The sequence below is a fragment of the Papio anubis genome, chromosome 5 (genome assembly GCF_008728515.1).
Source record: "Papio anubis isolate 15944 chromosome 5, Panubis1.0, whole genome shotgun sequence".
NCBI classification, from domain to species: Eukaryota; Metazoa; Chordata; class Mammalia; order Primates; family Cercopithecidae; genus Papio; species Papio anubis.
The window spans coordinates 34,825,967-34,845,940 of record NC_044980.1 but is presented as its reverse complement, the minus strand read 5'-3'; the positions used below and the strand labels follow the sequence as shown (position 1 = coordinate 34,845,940).

The following is a 19,974-nucleotide window of genomic DNA, read 5'->3' as shown; positions in this document are numbered from 1 at the left end:
CAGAGTATTTGCCAGTAGATACTTGGATAGAGTCTTTCATTTCAATTAAGTTGAGTATGAGAACCTTAATATGTGGGACTATGTGTTAATATACCCCAATCCTCACACAAAATCTGATTTGGATGTGATGAAGGCACACATGTATTAAGAAGAAATGAGAGGTTTATGACTCATAGGGTGAGGTTTTTTTTTCTTTTTTTCAGAATAGCAGGACAGGCTGCCAGGCAAATCTGAAAAATGGCTTTAGAGAGCAGGGAGGGATGACTGGCTTGAGTTTTTACTGTGAGGAGAGGTAGGATGAGCTGAGGATTTCCCTTCATTGTCCTGACTTGCATGGATTGAAACTCCTACCAGGGATAACAGAGAAGGTATGTGCGGGTTTTCTTACCAATTTGCTCAGATGAAGCATGGGGTTGGGAAGGGGAAATGGGGCTTGACATTTGTCAAGAGGCAAACAGTGAAAATGGAGTCAGACTTCTTATTACACGTGGGTAATGAAGAAGGGGCCAAGCTGGCAAGTCGGGATGTAGGGGACTACTCTTTCAATGAAGTCTTTTAGTATTTTTTGACTGAATTTAAAAATTATTTGCATGTATCACTTTAAATAATAAAAATGATTGTTTTTGTAAAACGGAAAGAACAGAGACTCTGGAATCAAACAAATGTGTACTGTATTTAAATACAAATTATACCAATGGCTCACACCTGTAATCCCAGTGGTTTTTAAGGGAGCTGAGACTGCAATGAGCTAGGATTGTGCTATTGCACTCCAGCCTAGATGACAGAGCAAGACTCTGTCTCAAAAATAAATAAATGCATACATTAAAAATACTTAAAGAAGCAATCATTCAAATACATACATAATTTTTGAAATAAGTTTTGATATTGTTATGCTAATGTTACTCTTTTGCGCAGCATATTTTACTTTTTTTAAACCCGTTGCTGTTTTCTTAGATTTTAAAAAGGAGGAAAAATCGTATCAAGTTATCAGTTGGCTTGCACCTGAAGATCATCAAAGAGAATTTAAGAAGAGTTTTGATTTCTTTCTGGAAGAAACTTTAGGTGGCAGGTAATGTTTTTTTTTATTCTTTGAACCAAAGGGTCACTATTTTCATCATACAAATAATGGATGGATGCATGGATACTTGGATTTTATTTTAATGAGATTTTATTTTAATAAGAGAAAGTGACAAATGGATGGATGGATGGATTGATAGATGGAGAGGCAGATGATAAGGGGAGTAGATGAGTACTACATACTACATCATCCAGTAAAGTCCCTGGACATTCTTCTTTATACCGTCTTTCTTACACTATAAGCATGAATGCTTTTCTGCAGAAAGTGGGAAATTGTTTCTTCTGGGACTTCCTTGCGACACTTCACCTACAATCATTGCCTGTAATATCCCCGACACAGAAATTGGGATAGACTCCTCCACTTTTCATTGTTGGTGGGAAAATTAGAGTCACCTTTTCCCACTTACTGTCTTCCCTTCTTCTCACATATATTCATAAATAAAGGGAAGGCTTATGAACATTGGGTTTGTAGAAGTTGAACATACAGTCATGCAAAGTTCTTTAAAAAAGCAATCAACCTGGTACAAATGAAACATGAAACTGACTCCTTTTGCTTAATCTGGATGGGAAGAAACACATAACTTTTTGATCTCAGACATAAAAGAGGAAACACAGAAATCCATGTCTATCTTGGTTAATCGCAGTGGCCTTACCTACTCTTGTGTTCTTGAAAATTCTACTCAATAGTCAACATAGTGCTTAAATCTGACTTCTTCCATAAAGCCTCCCTCCTCACCTAAGCTGGAACACCACATTCTCTCCTCTATACGTCTGATCTAATCCACCCAGTTGACACTTAGCCTATATCATCTTGCAGAGTTAGTTGTATATTTTAAGCATATGCCTTGTCTCTTCTTATCCAGTTTCATATTTTAAAGGACAGGTATGGTTAAGAGTGCATTCTTAAAATATTTTAATTTATTAGCTTAATTTTAAATACGATTAATGAACTACAGTCTAAAAATTTTTACTACATGACTGGCTTTTTTTTTTTTTTTGAGATGGAGTTTTGCTCTTGTCGCCCCGGCTGGAGTGCAATGGCGCGATCTCGGCTCACTGCAACCTCTGCCTCCAGGGTTCAAGCGATTCTCCTGCCTCAGCCTCCCAAGTAGCTGGGATTACAGGAGTGTGCCACCATGCCCAGCTAAGTTTTGTATTATTAGTAGTGACGGGGTTTCACCATATTCGCCAGGCTGGTCCCAAACTCCTAACCTTGGGTGATCTACCCTCCTCGACCTCCCAAAGTGCTGGGATACAGGCGTGAGCCACTGTACCCAGTTCATTACTGACATTTTCAAAAATGTTTGGCAACTTTTCCTTTATTATATGAATCTTTAAAAATATACAACAGAGGATGACTTCAGTCAGTCTGCATATCACTAGTGAGAGACCTTCTCTAACTGGAGGGCAATGGTACGGTGGTGTACAGGTTACAGGTGTGTCAGGGAATTGATTCTCTCAGTCGTCCATACAGCCAGTAGGTCTCTGATATCTAGAGCTCTTGCACTTATTGCAGCTGGCCTAGGCATCCTCATCTATTTCCCCCAAATTCTGTAAAATAGGATCATATTCTATGCAGGCATTACTGGGAATATGTTGCAAAAAATCGTCCCTTTGCATATGTCAGTAAAGCTTTGACATTATCTTACCTGAATACCCCAGCCTGCATTGAGGTGGAAAGAAATAATAATAATAAATAATTAAAAATAATAATGTAAATAAGTAAATGAATATGTAAATAAATATATAAAAATATGTAAAATGAAAATAAATAAAAGTAAATAATAAAGAAAGAAAGAATAATAAAGGAAAAAGCAATGCGTTTCAAAAACCAGGTTCCTTTTGTTTTTATTTTTTTCCATTGCTTAACTCCTAGGGATAAAAAGGTGGAATTCTCATTTTCAGCTGAGATATTCGGTTGTAATATAATCAAAGAGTAACTAGACTGAGGCAATCTCTCGTATGCAAGCACACAGTGCTAAAACATAGCACATATAATCAATACTGATAAACTCTTTCGTCAAGTTACTTACACAATTTGGTTGGATAAATAAGAAAATCACTCATAAACACTCCGTATGTAAATGAGGGGTAAATAGAGTGTCACCTAATTTATCAAGGAGATGGAACTCTGAGATCTGCTGCTCTGAGAGATGGCTCCCAGAGTAGAAGGACCTTGAGTCGGCATTGATGGTGGTTGGGGTTTGGATAAGGGTAGAAAAGGGGAAGGGAGAAGGGTAACTCTAGGGAGTAGAAACATTTAAGCCAGGATAATTATGGCAGAGGGCATTTGTGGGAAACTGGTTGAATTTGTGGGTGACTGCTAGAAAGGTTGTTGCTTCCCTGGGATATTTTCTTTGTATCTCAAGATACTTTTATGTACTGTAAATTTAACACTTCCCATGAATATTTATTATTTTTTTTTCTTACAGAGGAAATTTTGAAAACTTATTAAAAGTTCTAGAATACTTGGCGTTGCAGTGCAGTCATTTTTTAAGGAGAAAGGATATCATGGATTCCTTAAAGAATGAGAACTTCGACATGGTGATAGTTGAAACTTTTGACTACTGTCCTTTCTTGATTGCTGAGAAGCTCAGTAAGCCATTTGTGGCCATTCTTTCCACCTCATTCGGCTCTTTGGAATTTGGGCTACCAATCCCCTTGTCTTATGTTCCAGTATTCCGTTCCTTGCTGACCGATCACATGGACTTCTGGGGCCGAGTGAAGAATTTTCTGATGTTCTTTAGTTTCTGCAGGAGGCAATGGCACATGCAGTCTACATTTGACAACGCCATCAAGGAGCATTTCCCAGAAGGCTCTAGGCCAGTTTTGTCTCATCTTCTACTGAAAGCAGAGTTGTGGTTCATTAACTCTGACTTTGCCTTTGATTTTGCTCGACCTCTGCTTCCCAACACTGTTTATGTTGGAGGCTTGATGGAAAAACCTATTAAACCAGTACCACAAGTAAGTGACCCTCAGCATTGAGTTTGGGATTCACACAGAGGCCTTCAGTGCATAGTTGATGGCTGCCACCTGCCAGTAGGATCTTGAGGCTGAAGTAGGGATAGGCAAGGGAGGCACCTAGGGCATGCTTTTAAAGGAAGTGATGAGTTTCAGGGTTGTGCAAGTATAATGTTAGGGCTTGCACCATCCTGAGATCAAGGGCATCTTTGTATGGGTTCCTCTGGCTCCTCTCTTGCCACACCCTAGTCCTAGCCTTGATAAAATAAGCCCTGTATTAAAGTTTCAATTTTTTGTTTGCATTTTTATTTTGCATGATCATGTGTACAATAAACAGGTAGTTAGTGCCCATTACATGCAATAATTGTTAAGGAGATAAGATACTCACAGTGAAATGACAACACTATGGATTCGGAGTAAGCAGGGTGGGTCTGTATGGGACCGACAGCAAGAACTGCGGGTAGTATCTCCAGTGTTCCCTGCCTGTAGAGCCCTGGCTCCTGGCTCCACCCAGATCTTCTGACTTGATTTCTCTGGGGTGGACCCCTGCTACTGTAATTTGCAAATGCTGCCCAGGTGATTTGAATGCACAGCACAGTTTCACAACTCTGCTACAGAAATTTTTCTAAGGGAGGAGAGCTAGGAATGAGTTGGCTGCCTGTTGCCTCTGAGCACTGGGTTCTCATTTTACAGAAGTCATCTTATTTAATATCCTTCCATCTGTATGGAGGTGTGATCATCTTCATTTTTATAAATGGAGGAGGACAGAAGCTCAGGTGATGTAGGTGACCTTCCCACCACCATGTATTTCAGAGGCCCTGAGGGCCTGGGCTTTCCAGCCACCCAAGTGTCCACTTTTCTAACTTTCATTGAGTGAGCAGGAAGAGGTGGGGAATGATCTATAGGTGATATGGGCTTTGCATTGGTGGCAGGAAGTTTTAGGAATGGAGCTGAGAGGGAAAGCACCCCAGGTTGGGGAGCAGGGGTCCCAATATGTGGAGATGTAATTGAGATGGCAATAAGACTGGGTTCCCTGGGTGGCGCTGGCTACACTAGTGGAGTGGAATATTCAATTGCATGAGTAAAACTGTGGGGATTTACCAGAAACCTTAGCTAGCAGGTGGGTGGATCAGGCCTCCACCATGGAGTAGGGAGAGGACGTTGTTAAGAGGATAACAATGGGAATAAGGGTTGTAATGACTGTGAAACAACATACACTAAAAAAAAAATAATGTTTCTTCTCTGCATTTTCCAATTTTTATATAATGGTCTTATGTTGCCTTGTAATTACAAAAATGATGACAAGGCTGTTTTAAAGAAGTCCTTAGGAATTGTAAGTGGTATACTGGCTGGAATCCAGTAGAGTCTGAACCACGTAGTAGAATGATGGGTTGGGAGGTGGAGTGAGCACTTGTAGGGCAGAGAGAATCAGACAGAGTTCAAAGAAATATTTGGAAGTAAGAATTGACAAAATTGTGCTAAACACAAAATTAAGACATTGGATACTGTGAGCCCAAAATATATGACACTGGTCTCACCAATTTAGAAACTTTATTTGCCAAGGTTGAGGATGCATCCATGACAGCTTCAGGAGGTCCTGACAACATGTGCCCAAGGTGGTTGGGGCACAGGCTGGTTTTATACATTTTAGGGAGACGTGAGACACCAATCAGTATGTTTAAGGTAAACATTGGTTTGGTCCGGAAAAGCAGGAGAGGGGTATTCTAGGTCATAGGTAGACAAGAGACAAACAATTGCATTTTTTTTGAGTCTCTGATTAGCTTTTCACTGAGTGCACAATTTACAGAAACAGTCACTTATACCTTAGTCTGGGTTAGTGAAACAATAGGGCAGAGGAATCAAGCCAAAATACATTTGTCTCAGGCGAGCAGACGGATGCTTTTGAGTTCTGTCTGCTCTTTGTCCACAAGGAATTTTCTTGTGAGCAAATGGTGAGGGGGGTATGCAGCTTTTTTTTTTTTTTTTAAATCTTTGTGGCTGTGGCCATCCTATTTAGGAACGGAATGGGAGGCAATTTTGCCCAATGCAGTTCCCAGCTTGACTTTTCTCTTTGGCTTAGATTTGGGGATCCTGAGATTTATTTTCCTTTCACAACACTAACTTTGTTAAGAACTACCTGGGGGACTTTATGATACAAGCTGCCCAGGCCTGCTTTTGGGACAGAGCAATACTGCTTTATTTATTTTTTTTAAATCTACCACATCAAGGCATTGATCACTTCTTTGTGTTACAAACATCCCAATTATATTCTTTTAATTACTTGAAAATGTACTATAAATTATTGTTGACTGTAGTCACCCTGTTGTGCTATCAAACACTGGACCTTATACATTCTAACTATATTTTTGTACCATTAACTATACCACTTCCCCATCCCAGCCTCTGGTAACAGTCATTCTACTCTCTATCTCCATGAGTTTAATTGTTTTAATTTTTAGCTCCCACAAATGAGTGAGAACATGCAGTTTGTCTTTCTGTGTCCGGCTTAGTTCACTTAACATAACATACTCTAGTTTCATCCATATTGTTGCAAATGACAGGATCCCTTTCTTTTTGTGACTGATGAGTTCTCCATTATGTACATATACTATATTTTCTTTATCCATTCATCTGATGTTGGACATTTAGATTAATTCTGTATCTTGGCTACAGCAAATAGTGCAGCAATAAACACAGAAGTGCAGGTATCTCTTCAGTATAGTGACTTCTTTTCTTTTGGATATATACCTAGCAGTGAGATTGCTGAATCATATGGCAGTTCTAGTTTTAGTTTTTTGATGAACCTCTAAACTGCTTTCCATAGTGGTTGTACTGATTTAAATTCCCACAAACAGTGTGCAAGTTTTCTTTCTCCACATCCTTGTTATTGCCTGTCTTTTGGATGAAAGCCATTTTAACTGGGGTGAGATAATATCTCATTGTAGTTTGATTTACATTTCTGCGGTAATCAGTGATGTTGAGCAAACCTTTTATATGCCTGTTTGTCATTTGTATGTCTTTTGAAAAATGTCCATTCAGATCTTTTATTTTTTAATCAGGTTATTAGATTTTTTTTTTCTCACAGAGTTGTTTGAGCTTTTATGTATTCTGGTTATTAATCCTTTGTCAGAAGAAGAATTTGCACATATTTTTTCCCATTCCGTGGGTTATCTCTTTGCTTTATTGATAGTTTCCTTTGTTGTATAGAAGCCTTCTAACTTGATGTGATCTCATTTGTCCATTTTTCCCTTGGTTGCCTGTATTACGCAAGAAAAATAAGTGTACCCAGATCAACATCCTGGAGCATTTCCCCAATGTTTTCTTTTAGTAGTTTAATAGCTTGAGGTCTTAGATTTCAGTCTTTTTCTTTTCTTTTCTTTTTTTTTTTTTGGAGACTGAGTTTTGCTCGTGTTGCCCAGGCTGGAGTGCAATGGTGCAACCTTGGCTCACTGCAACCTCTGCCTCCTGGATTCAAGCGATTATCCTGCCTCAGCCTCCCGAGCAGCTGGGATTGCAGGCGCCCACCTAATTTTTTGTATTTTCAGTAGAGATGGGGTTTCACCAAGTTGGCCGGGCTGGTCTCGAACTCCTGACCTCAGGCGATCCACTGGCCTCGGCCTCCCAAAGTGTTAGATTTAAGTCTTTTATTCCATTTTGATTTGATTTTTGTATATGATGAGATATAGGGGTCTAGTTTTATTCTTCTGCATATTCATATCTAGTTTTTTTTTTAGCACCATTCATTGAAGAGACTGTCCTTATGTTCTTGGCACCCTTGTCAAAAATAAGTTCACCACAGATGTATGGATTTATTGCTGGGTTGTCTATTCTGTTCTGTTGGTCTATGTGTCTTTTTTTATGCCAGTACCATACAGTTTTGGTTACTATAGTCTTGTAGTATAGTTTGAAATCAGGTAATGTGATTCTTCCAGTTTTGTTCTTTTTGCTTGGGATGGCATTGGCTATTCTGGGTCTTTTGTGGTTCCATATAAATTTTAGGATTATTTTTTCTCCTTCTGTGAAGGATGTGATTGGTATTTTTATAGAGACTGAATTGAATCTGTAGATTGCTTTGGGTGGTATGCACATTTTAACAATATTGATTCTTCCAGTGCATTAACGTGGAATAGCTTTCCAGTTTTTAAAATGTCTTCTTCAAATAATTGCATTGATGCTTTATAGTTTTCACTGGAGAGATCTTTTACTTCTTTGTTTAACTTAATTGCTAGGTATTTTATTTTGTTTGTGGGCATTGTAAATAAAATTACTTTCTTGATTTCTTTTTCAGATTATTCACTGTTGGCATACAGAAATGCCACTGATTTACATATATTGATTTTGTGTCCTGAAACTTTACTGAATTTGTGGATCAGTTCTAATAGTTATTTTGGTAGAGTCTTTAGGTTTTTCCAAATATAAGATTATATAATTTGCAAACTAGCATAATTTAACTTCTCCCTTTCCAATTTAACTGCCCTTTGTTTCTTTCTCTTTTCTGATTGCTCTAGCTAGAACTTCCAATACTATGTTGAATAACAGTGGTAAAAGTGGGCATCCTTGTCATGTTAGAGGAATGGTGTTCAGTTTTTTCCCATTCAGTGTGATACTAACTTTGGGTGTGTCATATATGGCTTTTATTGTGTTGAGGTATGTTTCTTCTACACTCAGGTTTTTTAGGGTTTTTATCATGAAGGGACTTTGAATTTTATTGAATGCTTTTTCAGCATCAATTGATATGATCATATGGTTTTTTTCCTTCATTCTGTTGATATGATGAATCACATTGATTGATTTGCATATGTTGAACAATCCTTGAATCCCTCAGATAAATCCCCCTTGGTCATGATGAATGATCTTTTTAATGTGTTGTTGATTTTGATTTGCTATATTTTGTCAAGGATTTTTGCCTTAATGTTCATCAGAGATATTAGCCTGTAGTTTCCTTTTTCCGATGTGTATTTGTCTGGTTTTGGTGTAAAGGTAATACAGGCCTTTTATTCCCTTCTCTTCTATGGTTTTTAGAATAGTTTGAGTAGGATTGGTATTAGTTCTTTAAATGTTTGGTAAAATTCAGCATTGATGCCATTGGGTCCTAGGCTTTTCTTTGCTAGGAGACTTTTTATTACAACTTCAGTCTCGTTACTTGTTACTGGTCTGTTCAGGTTCAGGATTTCTTCATGGAATAATCTTGGTAAGTTTTATGTGTTAGGAACGTATTCATTTCTTCCAGGTTTTCCACCTTATTGGCATGTAGTTGCTCATAGATGTTTCCAATGATCCTTTGAATTTCTGTAGCATCAGTTGTAATGTCTTTTTTCTTTAGCTCTGATTTTATTTGGGTTTTCTCTCTTTCCTTAGTTTGGCTAAAGGGTTGTCTATTTTCTTATCTTTTCAAAACCGAACTTTTCATTTCATTGATCTTTTATTTTTTAATTTTAAATTTCATTTATTTCTGCTATAATCTTTCTTTCTTCTACTAATTTTGGGTTTGGTTTGTTCTTGATTTTTCAATTCTTTAAGATGCATCCTTAGATGGTTTATTTGAAGTCTCACTCTTTTGATGTAGGCACTTATAGCTATAAAATTTTCTCTTAGTATTATTTTCACTGTATCTCATAGGTTTTGGTATGTTTTGTTTTCATTATCATTTGTTTCAATAAATTTTTAAATTTCCTTCTTACTTACTTCATTGACCTACTGGTCATTCAGGGGCATATTGTTTTATTCCATGCATTTGTATAATATCCAGAGTTCCTCTTGTTATTGACTTATAGTTTTATTCCATTGTGGTCTAAGAAGGTAGTTGATATAATTTCAGTTTTTTGAATTTCATAAAAGTTGTTTTATGGCCTAATGTATGGTCTACACTTAAACATGGTCCATGTGCTGAGGAGAAGAATGTCTTTTTTGCAGTCATTGGATGAAAATTTCTACAAATATTATTAGGTTCACTTAATCTGTAGTGCAGATTAAGTTCAATGTTTCTTTGTTGATTTTCTGTCTGGATGTTGTGTCCAATGCTGAAAGTGTTACATTTTCCATCTATTATTGTATTGGGGTCTATCTCTCTCTTTACCTCTAATAATGTTTGCTTTATATGTCTGAGGGCTCCAGTGCCTATATATTTATAATTGTTATATGTGCTTGCTGAATCAACCTTTATAAAATTATATAGTATCCTTCTTTGTCTCTTTTCATGGTTTTATCTTGATATCTCTTTTATCTGATGTAAGTATAGCTACTCCTTCTTTTTTCTTGGTTTCCACTTTCATGGAATATCTTTTCTATCCCTTTATTTTAAGTCTGTGTTTTCATAGGCAGTGTGTTTCTTGGAGGCAACATGTTAAGTCTCTTTTTTTATCCATTCAGTCACTCTTTCTGTTTTGATTGGAGAGTTTAGTCCGTTTACATTCAATGTTGTTATTTGTAAGTAAGGACTTACTCCTGCCATTTTGTTATTTGTTTTCTGGTTGTTTTGTGATCTTCTCTTTCTTGTTTCCTTTCTTCTTGTCTTCCTTTTAGTGAAAATTATTTTCTCTGGTGGTGTGTTTTAATTTCTTGAATTTTATTTTTTGCGTATCTGTTTAAAGTTTTGTGATTTGAGGTGACTACAAGGCTTGCAAGTAACATCTTATAACCTATTATTTTAAACTGATGACAACTTAACCTTGATTACAAAAAGAAACAAACTTAACTTTGATTGCAAAAAGAAACAAACAAGCAAAAAAGAACAGTAAAAAAATTCTACACTTTATCTCTCAGTTCACTAAGTTTTTGTTGTTTCTATTTATATCTTATTATATTGTCTAAGCTCACTTATTCTTTCTTCTGCATGATCAGTTCTTCTGTTAAGAGACTCTGAGGCATTCTTCAATATGTCAGTTGCATTTTCAACTCCAGAATTTCTACTTTTTTATTTTTAATTCTTTCAATCTCTTTGCTAAATTTAGCTGATAGGATTCTGAATTTCTTCTCTGTGTTATCTTGAATGTCACTGAGCTTCCTCAAAACGGTTATTTTGATTTCCCTGTCTGAAAGGTCACATTTTTCTGTGTCTCCAGGATTAGTTGCTGGTGCCTTATTTGGTTCGTTGGGTGAAGACATGTTTTCCTGGATGGTCTTGATGCTTGTAACTTGTTCATCAATATCTGGGCATTGAAGAGTTAAGTATTTATTCTAATCTTTGCAGTCTGAGCTTGTTTGTACCTATCCTTCTTGAGAAAGCTTTCCAAGTGTTCAAAGGGAATTGAGTGTTGTGATCTAAGTCTTTGGTCACTGCACCTGTGTCTGCATTAGGGGGCACTCCAAGCCCAGACATGCTGACTCTTGCAGCCTTGTAGAAATACCACCTTGGTAGTCTTAGGTAAGAGCCAGGATAATTCCTTGGATTACCAGTCAGAGTCTCTGATTCTCTTCTCTTACTTTCCCATATACCAACAGAGGTTCTCTCTCTCCCTGTGCTAAGCTGCCTGGAGTTGGGGGAGGGGTGACACAAACACTCTCATGACCACCTCCACTGAAATTGTGCTGGATTATGCTTGAAACCAAACACAGCACTGGACCTCGTCCAAGACCTATGATAACTATTGCCTGGTTACTGCTGATGTTTATTCAAGGCTCAAGAGCTCTTTAGTCAACAGGTGGTGAATTCTTCCAAGCCTATACCTTTCCCTTTAGGGCAGCAGGTTCCCTTCTGGCCCAGGTTGGGTCTAAGAATTCCGTCTGGGAACTGGGTCCTGGAATTGGGAATTCTAGGGATCTACTTACTCTCTTCCCTCCCTTCCTAAAGCAGGAGTCTCACCTGTGGCCACGCCACCCCAGGCCTGTGAGAAGTACTGCCTGGCTACTGCTGATGTTTATTTTAGGCCCAAGGGCTTTTGAATTAGCAGGTGGTGAATCCTGCCAGGGTTAGGTCTCTCCCTTCAGGGCAGTAGGTACTCATCTGACCCAGGGCATGTCTAGCAATGTTGTCCAGGCGCTAAGGCCTAGATGTGGAGATGTTAGGATTCTCCTTGATGCTTAATTTTACTGCAGCTAAACTAGTACCCAAATTGCAAGACAAAGACTTTTTAACTCTTCTCTCTCCTCTTCTCAAGGAAGGAGTCTCTCCTGGAGCTGTGGGCTGCCCTGCCTGGAGTTGGGAGAGGGGCGACACAAGCACTCCTTTGGCTGCCCTGGCTGATGTCTCACCAGGTCATGTGCACTGCAGGAATTTTAGTTCCTGTGGCCTAGATTGCCTTTCAAGTTTATTTAGAACCCCAGAGCACTTTAGCCTGCGGTGGTTGGTCTAACCAGCACTCAGGTCCCTACTGCTGAGGTGGATGATTCCCTTCTAGCAAGGGCTGGTCTAAATGCTCCCTGCATGGGTGCCAGCTGAATTCTTCCCTGTGTTGCTTTGCTCTGTGACTGCAGAGCACTGACTTCCAGTGCAAAGTCTATAGCCTCTGTGCTCTGCCTCCCCTAAGCACACAGATTCTCTCTCTGCACCACATGGTAATTGAAGACTGTCGTTCCTACCTTCTCAGTGCCACTTTCCTCGGTATGATGTTAAAACCAGGAATGGTGATTGCTCACCTGATTTTTGTTGTTGTTGTTGTTCTTTTGAAGGTGTTTTCTTGTGGATAGCTGTTAATTTGGTATTCCTGTGGGGGGCACAATCACTTCAGGGTTCTCTTCTGCCATCTGGCTCCACCTCCCTATAGCATTGCTGCTTTTAAAAAATCTTTCTCTGTGGTTATAATCTGCAGTCCTGTGGGTGAACTACTGAGGTAGAGGATGAAGTATGTACAAAAAGATCAGTGACCGAGACTATCATAAAACATTAGAGGAAAACACACTAAAATGGTACATTTTGTGTAGATGGAGAGGAGCCTTACCCTATTCTGCCACCATTTCTGCCTGCAACAGAGGTGTTCTCCCAGCTTCTCCATTTCAGCCTCCAGAAATCCCTCTCCTCATGTTGGACCCTGGCCACCTACTAGTACTCTTCCAGATACTATTACCTCTAGTCTGACCTTGGAAAACTCATGTGACCCCCTGAGCCTATAATGGGTGGAAGGTCAAGAAAGGCCCTGATAGTAGGGTCAGAATTTCAAGAAGAAAGATGTTCTCACCAACACAAAGGACGTGACCACAGTGCAGCTAGTATTGCGCTATCCTAGGAGCTATAATAATAGCTTTGGGACAGTGAGGACAGGGCACTGTGTTAGTAAATAATCTGGCTTTCATTTTCTGGTCAACTAGGCTTTCACCAATAATTTTGTCACCTCTTTACCTTGGTAATCTTTCTCTAGGACTTGGAGAACTTCATTGCCAAGTTTGGGGACTCTGGTTTTGTCCTCGTGACCTTGGGCTCCATGGTGAACACCTGTCAGAATCCGGAAATCTTCAAGGAGATGAACAATGCCTTTGCCTACCTACCCCAAGGGGTGATATGGAAGTGCCAGTGTTCTCATTGGCCCAAAGAAGTCCAGCTGGCTGCAAATGTGAAAATTGTGGACTGGCTTCCTCAGAGTGACCTCCTGGGTAAGGGCTGCCCAGGACTGCTCTTCTCCTTCCACTGACCTGTCTTTGGGGCTCATCTGGGCTCTGACCTTTAGCTGGACATTTGTACCCATTGTTGAATGGCACAGGTGAGGCTCAGTGGACAGAAAAGTAGCAGCCAGTTGGAGTTCTTGGGAAACAAGGCTATACTTCCAATGGGATCAGATGTCAAAGCAGCCATCTTTCCTTCATTCGTTTCTATCCCAGACCTGATGTCTGCAGTCCTATGTGATATTCCTCTCAAGTCTCTTTAACCCTACTGCATTTGGTCTTGGACAAGGTCACCCAAACAAAATTAAAGACAACCCATCAACTCTGAATGTATATACCAGGGATTGGGAGAGTTGCCACTCGCTTTAGTGACTTTGTGAGCACCAGTTTGGCCACATGGACTTACACAAACACACATCCACACATAAATGTGGACACATCCTCTTCATTTACTAAGGGTCTGAGCAATTTCTACCATCACAAGATTAATGCCAATGATGTCTTTAGGATGTGCCAACATACCTGTGTGCCAGGCTTAGCAACTTCACAGTTGGTGATTTGGTCTACTGAATCATCTGGGACTAGAGAGCTCCCTTACCCCCAACAGGTTTTCTCCATGCCAAGTGTTGCCATAGACACTGACTAGAGCAGAGATTCATAACCAAGATTATGGCTGAAAAGAATCTGGGCAATTTAAGAAGTAGATTCCTGGTCCTACTTCTGTAAATATATATTTTAAAATTCTGGGGCCGGGCATATGCCTCCAATTTCAAAGAAGAGACAAGGAGTCTGATGCACATCGCAGTTGAGTGACCCAGGTTGAGATGTGCTTGTCATTATCAACAATCACTTTAGTTAGCTCTAAGTAATGCTGGCATGGAAAGACAGGAACTGGAAATACAGAGGTGAAAGATCCAGTCTACTTTCAAGGGGCTTCTCATATAATTGAGGACACCATACAGTCAATACAAGTTTTATGAGTGACACATGAGTTGTGCTGTCAACAAATATGTCAGAAATACAAGAAAAGGGAAATTAGCTGTCAGTGGATAAAAGAGGGCTCAATATAGACAGACAGAGGAGGTAGAAACAGAGAGACACACAGAATACAGATGAGAGAAGCAAAGAGAGGCACAGGGAGGACAGAGAGAAGGAAGAATGGATGGACAGATAGAGATGGATGCCTTGCTTAACACTCTTCTCTACAGAATTCACTCAATTCTAAGCCTTAGCTGAGTTTCTGGCTGAGGGAAGATGTTTCCATTTGATAACAATGCTTGGAATCTTGTATCTTGGAACTGTAACCTTGGATGTGTCCCAAGCACAGTCATTAGATACAATGTCTCCAACACACCGCTAGATCCACTTGGCACTTTCTTATCCCCTTCATCTTTGCAGGATATCTTGAATTTTTCATCCTGAAGTGTCCCACCCTCTTTCTTATTTACAACAGCTCACCCCAGCATCCGTCTGTTTGTCACCCATGGCGGGCAGAATAGCATAATGGAGGCCATTCAGCATGGTGTGCCCATGGTGGGGATCCCTCTCTTTGGAGACCAGCCTGAAAACATGGTCCGAGTAGAAGCCAAAAACTTTGGTGTCTCTATTCAGTTAAAGAAGCTCAAGGCAGAGACATTGGCTCTTAAGATGAAACAAATCATGGAAGACAAGAGGTATGCAGCTCTCTGGGGTTGTGGTCGTAATGATGAACGAAGGCAAAAACACTAAGGGTACTGTGGGAGTCTGTTTCCTTGGTTTTGCTTTGTTTTACTTTAGATTAAAACTGTATTTTCTGGGACATGGGATAATATGTGCGTGATGCCAACAGCTGACCTGTGTCCTCTGAGAGCAAGACTAGAGCATTTAAGTTAGATGTTAAGAATCATTTCCTACCTTTTCATTTTGGAGAACCTGGACTATGTGCACAGGGTCTCTGTGAGCTGTATTTCAGGTCAATTGGAATTCAGGTCAGCGGGATTCCAATTGAGGCGGGAGATTGCCTTTCCGTTCCCCAAATACTCCACACTCTTCTCCCCCTTGGCCTTTTGTTTGTGATGCTGCCTCTTCACATACTGGCTCCTTCGTCACATTCCGGTCTCATCTCCAACCCGTTTCTTCTTAGAGTTCACCTCCGACGGTCCTAAGTAACCTCTTCTCTCACCCACCCCCATTATATCATTTCCTTCTTAACACTTTTTAAGGTCTGCAATTACCTCAGTTATTTACGTGTTTGTTTACAGAGTCTCTTTATGTTGCCCAGGCTGGTCTCAAACTCCTGGGCTCAAATGATCCTCCCGCGTCAGCCTCCTGAGTAGCTGGGATCACATAAGCCACCATGCCTGGCTTATGTTTTCATTTATTATTTGTCCCCCTCACCTTCCAACCAGAGACTGGAGAGTTAGCTTAATGAGGACAGCAGCATGTGTCTCTTGTTTTCTGCTGTCTTCTTAGTGCCTAGCACATGGTGTGCCACAAAGTAAATGGTTAATGAGTTTTAGTTAAGTGAGGCAATAGAAGGGGCCCAGTGACCTCCAAGGTAACTAACTACATATCCAGCACAGTGATCTCATGTGAAGAGAAAAATACACCTCATGTAATAAGTGAAAGGCACTGAATAATTTATTGGAGTTTCAAGGGCACAAACCAAAATCAGACCTCAAGGCTTAACATGTATTAGGAGACACTCAGCAATTCTCGCTAGATGACTTAAAACAACCACATAGCTCGTGGTTCTTAGCCCTAAAAGAGTCATTAAATTCCATGGGTTGGTTAACTTCAGATCAGTTGTATATATTTGCAATTTCATGTATTGCCGATGGTCATTTTCTGAAAAATGTGTTTGTAACTTTCACTGGATTTTCAATGACCTAGACCCAAAATGACCATTCTGAGCTGGGATGGTCCTCAGACATTGTACATAACTAGGGCCAGCTTCACAATTTGTAGGACATGGTGTAAAGTAAAAATGTGGAGCCTCCTATTATAAAGTTTGAGAACTTTGACATGGTGAAACCAAGTACAGGATGCTGCTAAGTATGTGGTACAAATATGCAGCCTGTAGCCCAGGAAGTCAGCCCTGGTCAACATGACGTTCTGATGGTGCAGGAATGTGTAGGCTTTAGCTTGTGCCTGACATTCCCTACAGTGAGATTTGTCACCCCATCTAGAGACTGGCACAATGGAGGTGCTACATGTATATATATAAAAATTACATCATATATAATTTTCCTAGGGTACATCATAAACCTCCTTGGAGTAGGCACTAGTCTTTGTGGACTTAGTCACTTTTTTGAAGTTTAAGACTTTCAGCATTATGCATAGATCTTTGCATGTAGGTGTCATGATTAAATTTCAAGGGGACCCAGATACATTACGGCAAAGCCAACAACATTTCCTTGAAACTTAGTCTTTCGTGCATCATATAGAACGGATCACACATTCTAACTCTTGTGAGGTCACATTAGTAATGCCTGCTCTCTGTCTCTCTCAACAGGTACAAGTCTGCAGCAGTGGCTGCCAGCATCATCCTGCGCTCCCACCCGCTCAGCCCCACGCAGCGGCTGGTGGGCTGGATTGACCACATCCTCCAGACAGGGGGGGCGACTCACCTCAAGCCCTATGTCTTCCAGCAGCCCTGGCATGAGCAGTACCTGCTTGACGTTTTTGTGTTTCTGCTGGGGCTCACTCTGGGCACTCTGTGGCTTTGTGGGAAGCTGCTGGGTATAGCTGTCTGGTGGCTGTGTGGGGCTAGAAAGGTGAAGGAGACATAAGGCCAGATGTGGCCTTGGCGGAGTCTGTTTGGTGGGTGATGTCACCATTTCTCGGGGGCTTCCCACTAGTTCTGGCAACCCTGTTCTCCAGTCCTTCTAATTATCTCCTGTTTTCTTGAAGAACAGGAAAAATCGCCAAAAATCGTCCTCTCCACTTGCTAATTTTGCTACAAACTCATCCTTACTAGCTCCTGCCTGTTAGCAGAATTCTTTTCAGTCCTCTTGTCCTCCTTTGTTTGCCATCAGCAAGGGCTGTGCTGTGATTCTGTCTCTAAGTGACTTGGACCACTGACCCTCAGATTTCCAGCCTTAAAATCCACCTTCCTTCTCATGCGCCTCTCTGAATCACAGCCTGACCATTCCAGACTCCCTGTCCAGATCTTCTCAGCCTCTTTCAGTCACCATCTGTCACGGAATAACACCGAGAAAGACACCTCGCATATTCTTTCCGTTTCTGTTCTGTTCTCCCACATATTCTCTTCAATGCTCAGGAACCCTGTCCTGTGCTTGAGAGTTCAGGGCCAGACACACGCTTGCAGGTCTCCACATAGGGTCCCTGTCTCTGGTGCCCACAGAGAGCTCCTTTGCTGATCAGGCATGGAGACTGTAGGTTTCCAGATTTCCTGAAAAGTAAAAGTTCACAGAATTATCTCCTTGCGGCCTCACTAAACATTTGACCAAGAGATTACTGTTCTAGTTGCCCAGAATTCTGTCATCTGGCTACTCAAGGCTATCGGGGAATGAGGCACGTCTGCGCACTGGCACTGGCCAGGATGAAGGCAGCGGGAAGTGAGTGGAGGGTTAGCCAACCTCTAGGGTCTGAAGAATGGGAAAAGTGGCCCCAAATCCTCCAGAATGCTTGACCTGTTGAACCAGATTGTTTTGCTATTTAGTCTTGACCTATATTCATGCAAGTAAGCAGCAAGCAATCATGGGCGGGCTGATAAAGAAACACTTCTGTTTCCTGGTTACAGTCTCTGGCTGGACTTACGGAATCACTGAATTGGCTTCAATGACTTTCTAAGTGTGATAGGGATGCCGAGGTAGGCAGCCAGAGCAGATGATTTCAATCATGGAGCCCCAGGTCCATGTAGATGAGAAGGGGGAATGCAACTGTAGCTGTGGTTCCAAGGACAGGACTGTGTGTTGTTCTTTGAGGGACCATTACCACAAACCAATGGGCACTAAACCTTAAGTAATATAAGAAGAGTAAAAGACACCCTATTTAGTGTTCTGTAGAAAATGTGATTTGCAAATTGACTCTTTTCAGCCAGTGTGGCTCTGAAGTCCTTAGTGCAAAGGATTTTTTTTTTTTTAGATGGAGTTTCGCTCTTGTCCAGGCTGGAGTAGAGTGCAAAGGCATGATCTCGGCTCACCGCAACCTCTGCCTCTGGGTTTCAAGCTATTCTCCTGCCTCAGCCTCCCGAGTAGCTGGGATTATAAGCATGCACCACCACCCGCAGCTAATTTTGTGGTTTTAGTAGAGACGGGGTTTCTCCATGTTGGTCAGGCTGGTCTCAAACTTCCTACCTCTGGTGATCCGCTTGCCTCGACCTCCCAAAGTACTGGGGTTACAGACGTGAGCCACCGTAACTGGCTGGTGCAAAGGATTTTGTACTAATGAGTAGGAGGTATGTATCCATATAAAAATGTCCCCACATGTATGGGAGAATGGAGGCTTTAAGCTTACTAATAGGTGCTAGAATTAATCTTAGCATTCATGTTTACTGTTTCCATGTGAAGCCTTCCCACTCTTCGCTAACCTCCTCCCTTTTGACTGACATTAAGGTTTAGAAAATGTGTAGGTTGGTATCAGGATGGAGGAAGGAGCACACCATAGGGACTTTTCCCTTCTGGGGCCTCCACAATCTGCATGTAATGAAATGCTGTATGTGTGATAAACAAGAAGAGCACATAACACCCAAAGAACCCATAACTTCCCAAGAGATGAAACTCCAGATTGCAGCAGAGCTCTCTCCCGAAATCCTGCTGCCAGCTTTTATGAGCACTAATGAGTCTGTAAATATTGTGCTTGTGAAGCAGGCTCAATGTGTACTGGTTCCCAGTTTTTCTGAGTATAGTGAGACAGATCATCTCTCCACACACGAGTTAGATGAAGTGCACCTGTTATTATAGATCGGCAGCAAGGGACAACAGAAGTCCAGGATTCATTGCCAGCTGATCCCCCAAGGCTCAGGGACTTCCCCAGGGTGGACAGCATCTCATCTGCCTGTGCCCCACTTGCACCACAGCTGAGGCTCACAGGGAAGCAGCCCGCCCTGATTTTATACTTCAGAGACAGCATGACATACTGGGCTACAGTGCGGAAAGACCTCCTGTTTTGGGGGGACTGGAACAGAGCCCTGTCTGTTTCAGCCAGACCCTCCCTATATCCAGATGTAGCTGATCCAGCACATTCTGCATTATTCTTGTGACCTGCAAACCGTAGCTACAATACTTTTCACCATGCCCGAGGGGACTATACCACAAGGAGGACGAGCAGGCCTGCATGGGCAGTAACCTAGCCTAGATCCTGGCATCGAGGTTAGAAGTTGCTAAAGGGCTCAGAGAAGATTCTTTCAGTGGCCCCACTGTCTGCAATCAGATCTTCTCTATCTGCGTTTCAGCAGTA

At 41.1% G+C, this 19,974-nt stretch overlaps 1 protein-coding gene across 2 annotated transcripts in view; it reads left to right on the top strand.

Moving 5' to 3' along the window:
- The window catches only part of UGT3A2 (UDP glycosyltransferase family 3 member A2), a 31,778-nt gene extending 13,063 nt beyond the window's left edge, over nt 1-18,715 (top strand). Inside the window, exons 3-7 of one of the 2 annotated variants that reach the window (XM_021939285.2) lie at nt 955-1,069; nt 3,825-4,041; nt 13,332-13,563; nt 15,026-15,245; nt 17,066-18,715. In XM_021939285.2, the coding sequence (XP_021794977.1) occupies nt 955-1,069; nt 3,825-4,041; nt 13,332-13,563; nt 15,026-15,245; nt 17,066-17,342 (1,061 nt within the window). In that variant the 3' untranslated portion in view covers nt 17,343-18,715. Of the gene's footprint in view, nt 1-954; nt 1,070-3,509; nt 4,042-13,331; nt 13,564-15,025; nt 15,246-17,065 lie in introns of both variants that reach the window. The other variant, XM_003899577.5, reaches the window with a different exon arrangement.
- The last annotated feature ends 1,259 nt before the right edge of the window (nt 18,716-19,974 follow it).